This window comes from Myzus persicae, unplaced genomic scaffold, assembly GCF_001856785.1.
Source record: "Myzus persicae strain clone G006 unplaced genomic scaffold, MPER_G0061.0, whole genome shotgun sequence".
In the NCBI taxonomy this organism is placed as follows: Eukaryota; Metazoa; Arthropoda; class Insecta; order Hemiptera; family Aphididae; genus Myzus; species Myzus persicae.
Window position 1 is genome coordinate 170,622 of NW_019103999.1, and position 6,207 is coordinate 176,828.

At 27.7% G+C, this 6,207-nt stretch overlaps 1 protein-coding gene across 1 annotated transcript in view; it reads left to right on the forward strand.

Annotated features, from left to right (window-relative positions):
* The window catches only part of LOC111037429 (protein yippee-like 1), a 42,250-nt gene extending 36,558 nt beyond the window's left edge, over positions 1–5,692 (forward strand). Inside the window, exons 3-5 of the mRNA XM_022319996.1 lie at positions 1,442–1,485; positions 1,753–1,861; positions 3,491–5,692. Of these exons, the coding sequence (XP_022175688.1) occupies positions 1,442–1,485; positions 1,753–1,861; positions 3,491–3,595 (258 nt within the window). The 3' untranslated portion in view covers positions 3,596–5,692. The remainder of the gene's footprint in view (positions 1–1,441; positions 1,486–1,752; positions 1,862–3,490) is intronic.
* Positions 5,693–6,207: the final 515 nt, after the last annotated feature.

Sequence of the window (6,207 nt, forward strand, 5' to 3'; positions counted from 1 at the left end):
TAATCAATGAAATCACACCCATTTATATTGTTGATTAAATTACCTATACCGGGCTGTACAGTAATTTTATCTCGGTTAGTATCAAGTTTAGTTATTTTTGTTTATTTATTTTTTCATTATTATTTCTACTGCTCCATTTATTTTTACTTTAAAGTTTTTAAAATCGTACTAATCGTTAATTCCTCGCAATCAAAAGCGCACCAGAAAATTAAATTTTTATAATATTATTGTATAGTCATTCGTTAGTTGCTTGTGTTATATTATACTTGCTCGTATATATTACTCACGGCATGAGAGTACCTATAAAAAATGTCCATATAGTATTTTATAACCTACATTAATCGCAGTGAAGTGTATAATATTATGGTTATCTGGTATGATGTCACGAGTCGATGGCAAATAAATAAAAAATAATCAGTATTTTTTTTACTTTTTATTACCTTTTTCCGTAATCTTATCAACATTTATAATAAATGCAGTAAAATGGTTTTTTTAAACTACTGACATAATCATGAGTGACGAGGTTAACGGTCGCGTCGGGTTGGTTTGAAACTGATATGTCATAAAATAACACACGAGACATTATTTTCAATTTAAAAATTTCGGCTGCGGCAGGATATCGATATAACATCTGCAGTCTGTACAGTAATATGTGTTGCCCATTTGCGTTCGACGATTGTCTATATAATGATGGATAATATTTAGATTATATTTTAGACCCATATACCTAAATTATATTAATTATTTAGTCAAGCTAATGACCACAGATGTTGAAGCTATAACTCAATAAAAAAAAAAAATTATGGTCTGCGTTTTAAAAAAGAATAAAAAACCAATGCATGTAAAATATTTTTGGTCCATATCTAGTTCCAGTATACAATTAATTACTGGCATTCGTAAATATGTAATACTTAACAGTCTACAATCAATATTCCGTATAAAGGTTTAAATATGATGTATTATTCTATAGTATGATAATGCCAACAGTAGGTATTTAGTTTTAATAATAATTAATAATTCGAAAACAGTTTGATATCCGACGTACGTATATTTAACAATAAAACACTGCAGCTAAGTAATTTGACCGAAATTTCGAGTAGATGACATTAGATTATAAGCATAAAAATAATATAATATTTAAAGCCGAATAATATGTTGAGATTTATAAAACGTTTAATTTAAATAGTATCGAATTGGTATTACAAAATATGTATTACAATTTACAGCGTTGAATTGTTTTTAGTTATTAGATATATTATGTTATATTTTATCCCATAATGGGTGCTTTATTAAATTAATATTTTATAGAATAATATGATATGAATTTTTATAACAATGTACATATTAAATTATTAACTAGAATTATTTTAGTCGATTTAATTTTTCAATTTATCATAATTGAATTTTTTAATAATTTGTTTTATTTTTTTTATTGTTTCAGTCTTTTCAAGGCAGTCAAGGAAGAGCATACCTTTTCAATTCTGTGTAAGTATAATAATTATTTTTATTGTTCCGTAACGTTACCTTTTTCGGGACTTGAATTAATAATAAGTGATATACAATAATTATATTTCGTTAGCGGCGAGTCACTCTGTTACTTTGTAGATATAATAATATATACGATCGTGAATAATATTTACGTTTCTACGTTTTATTTAACGTCATCGCGCTGGTTCCCATTAAGTTTTTCCTCTTCCCATTCAACATTATATCATATAACGTAAATATTGACTTTTGTTCGTCTTCCTTTAGTGTAAACGTTGGATGCGGCCCGGCAGAAGAAAGGATTTTGTTGACCGGACTACATGCAGTCGCCGATATATATTGTGAATGCTGTAAGACCACCCTGGGTTGGAAATACGTGAGTGTACATTTACCATGTATTTATTATTATAATTATCATGTCCCATGAACGGCGTAATACTTCGTGTGTCTACAAGAATAAGTATTATAAAAACCGAAAATACGATTTGAAGAAAAGAGTTCAAAGACCAAAGTACAAAATAATATTATCATAAGAGTTTTTCGAGATTTTTCAACATTTTATAAAATAAAATAATTATAGTATTAAAAATAAACATTATAATACCGATATGATCGGCTTACATTTTTAAGAGATCTTTTCTGACTCATCGTCATTCTGCGAACTATATAATAATATTGCATTTTAATTTCTTTGAACTTTACCAATGTTTACAAATACAATTTCATCGTAAAAATAATCTTATTAAATATTATGATTCGTGAACCAAATCTGTATTCATCATACTATGATATAATATAATATAATTATACGTAATACCAACAACTAATAAATAATAACATAATATTCAATGGGTGTCATGCTTTACAGAATAATTTACTGTTTCTTTTTCAAACGTATTCCATGTAATATATTGTGCTGTGATTCTTCAGTTAAGTTTTGTCAATATTAGTTATCTACAAAATAATTATTTTTAAAAGTTATAAGCATTCATTATAATTATTTTGTATCATGAAATTTTTTATACATTTTTTAAAATTACTGTATTGCTTTATAGCATTTAAAAATGTACCTGAATAGAGACCGGAAGATTCGCCAAGCATTCTCACCCCCATTTTACCTTCAATACTGCGTTTATTGAAATTACGGATTTTTGAATTTTTATACATACTTACAGATTTGATTTCCAATATTATTTTCAAACCATCGAGAGTTTTTCTTGCTACTTAAGGAGTGTCCTTTGGCGATACAAGCTTCTGTTTTTCAAATGAGAATCCTCTTTTTTTATCGTAAATTATTTTATGGATAATTATTTGAAAATGTAAATGTACATAGTTCAAAGTCCCGGTATCTGATCTAGTATTTAGTATACTTAACCATTTTAATTAAATATAAAATATGTTGATAGATTAATATTAATTACTAAATTGTTAAAATAACCATATAGCAATACCCATCTTCCAAACCCATTATCATGGTCTTATAAACCTATAATCCTCAGTACACAAAGTTAACTACTCTTTTGAATTCGATTTTGATAAGTACATCGAAGTACTCCGATAAATATTCCACTTTCAAATAAGAAATTAAAAATGCATATTGTAATACAAAAACGTGAAAAACTTACAAGATTGAAACTATAAAACATGTGTTATTATTTTTGGAATAAATGTTGTTTTGTAACGACTTAAAATAATGTAAAAAGAATATTTTCAAAAACACTTTTAGTTTTTGAAATAATGAGTGTTCTTTAATAAAAAAACATAAGTATAGGTTAACTCACCTATAAAAAACTTTAACATAAACTCACTGGTCTTATTTATGTTTTTTATTTTTGGTGTTGTTCGCTTGTATATTCTTGCTTAAGCCATTATTATTTTTTCCCCTGGCAATGTACGTAATACGTGTGGGGTTATTCGTAACGCCTACGTACGCAGTACACATGCATATCACTAAACAACAAATTAATATATATTATTATATTATTTTGGTGTGTATGTGTTACAGGAACATGCGTTCGAATCCAGCCAGAAGTATAAGGAGGGCAAGTACATAATCGAAATGGCACACATGATCAAAGAAAACGGCTGGGAGAGTCCGCCGAAGAAATAATGAACTTCTATATCGTCTTTCTATCTATCTCTCTGTCTCTCTGTCTTTCCCGCCATGTGTTTCTCTCGTCAAATCTCTTTGTTTTTCCCCATCCCATCTCTTTCATCCGTCAAATCCGAAAAATTCTCTCTCTTTCACCCTCTCTCCCAGTTTTTTTGGTGGTCGTTCACCCGACCTCGAAAAGTTTGACGTTTTTCCGAACAATCTGTGGTTGGTGTTGCCGACCGTCGTCCAGTGTTCACCGTGACCACGATAAACGTTTCACAGAGTTATGGCCACAACGAAGGCAAATAAAATAATAATATTCGCGGCTGTCATAATATTTTCGCCATCGTCCTAGCTCCACTGGATATGCAAATGCGCAAACCATCACCGGTAAATGACGGAGGGAAATCTCAATTAATACGCCGGAGTTAACGTTAGACGGTTAGCTTACGGTCTTATTATAATTATTAAAATAGTAGTAATTAACTAATGGTGTACCTATTTATAATATTAAGTATTTATGTGATAACGTGATCGTATATAAGAGTATATATATGTAAGGTCGGCACTGTAATTCGATTTCAATCGAAGCACACAAAATTAGAGATGTATACACACCTCCCGAAGTCCCGAGGCTTTTTCGATACATATTATATTTATTATTATGGCCACAAAAACAGATTTATCGTTTTATTGATATTTCGGAATAGTGAAAAACATAACTATATATATACATATAATATATTTCTTGCGTTGTACAAATAACATTGATAAAAGAATATATTTTATTTATTTATTTTATCTCATTATAATTATGAGCTATTCGTATTATAATACAACGAAAATCAATAATTATTACTATATATTATAATATAAATTATAAATTCAAAAAATTAACGCAGGGTTTCGTTTTAAAATATTATTTTTATTTCAATATTTGTTCTTTAACAAATAGATCCGGTCAATGGCGTATTGCTTGGTAAGAATTTCGAGAAAAAATATTTTTATTTTGTATTTTTGTGTTATTCAAATTCGTTTAAGATAATATACTAAGACTAACCATAAAACTACTAACCCATTAAAAAACAAAATTCTTGATAAAAAAAAAATTAAAATTAAATCGTGCTGCTTACAATAATCTACCAGTTCTTATATAATATATACCATAATATAATAATATCATTATATATAAAATAAACACATTTTTTTATCCATCTACTTTATCTCATAACAAAATTATATTAATAACATTGACGTATCGATTGGTAGGTACAGTATTTTCATGTAGTTAAGCTTAATACAATATTATCGGTATAAATGTAATTTTCACGTGAAGATTACAGAGTGTCTTAATTAGTATATATGGTTGGTTTTTATTTTATGAACGGATTAGCTAGTGTCAAACGACAATTTTTTTTGATCACTGAAGCACCGTTACTAAAAATGTATCTATACCACAATATACCAATGGACACCATGTAATAGTGCGTACGTCGCCTTGGTATAATGAGTGTAGGTAGATAATTTTACTTTAGCATTAAAACGTATATAAGTAGTACCTATTGTATTTAAAGCCAAAATAATTATAAATTATAATAATAAGTTCTGTATCCAATATTATATGCAATTAATGGTATAGTATTTATAATAATAAGATACTATTTTTATATTTACTATGTAGTGCTATTTCAAATCATTGTACTTAAAACTAAAACTGGTCTCAGAAAAAAAAAACAATAAAAATCCCCAAAAATAAAATATTGAAAGAGTAGTCACTCTAAATCCATCGCTATGTTAGCAATTTAAAAAAAAAACTTCCATTTTATTTTTGTCATCGACTCGATTTTTTTTTCAACTATATTATTTTGTATTTTATTTTTTTTATTTTTATTATTAAAGTTCCTGTGAAAACAACAAACTTTTCCACTTGTCCTTGACAAAACTGATCTCAAAATATAATAAAATATGTTTTATTATGTTTTTATTAACTAACAGAATGGGCGAGTTATATGAATATTTTACTGGAAACGTAAAATTCTGTATACTGGACCAATGGAGATGCAACTAGCACAACTCTGTTATTTATATAATATATGATCATCTGGGGAATCGTTTGTAATATACGTTCTCGTCCTAATAATATATTTCCGAGCCACATCTTGTGTGATTTGCCCATAACTTTGTGCGAATTCACTGAGAATCATTTCAAACTGATCAAGTGCCTATTACATAATTTTTAAATATCCAACTATATCGATCGATAAATATTGATTTATCGCGGACGAGAAGAAAAAAATGTGTATAATGTATGCCCATATGTTATATATTTATCAATTTATCATGATATCAAGTTCATATTTTTAAATAGAAATTTGTTTTCTCTATTTTCTTTTAGTTAATCGACTTTCATTTTTTCATTGACTAAAACCTATGTCCATTCACGTAATCGATGACTAACCCTGATCCCTTTGTTTTCCATGATCGGTAGGCATAATGTGTTTTATACAATATATCTATCTCTTCACTTTTACTATTATTATTTTATAACTTTTTAAAATATCTAGTCTAGTACCTATTATATATTTCAATAGCATAGTTTTATTATTATTCGTGTTTCAGTAGGTTCC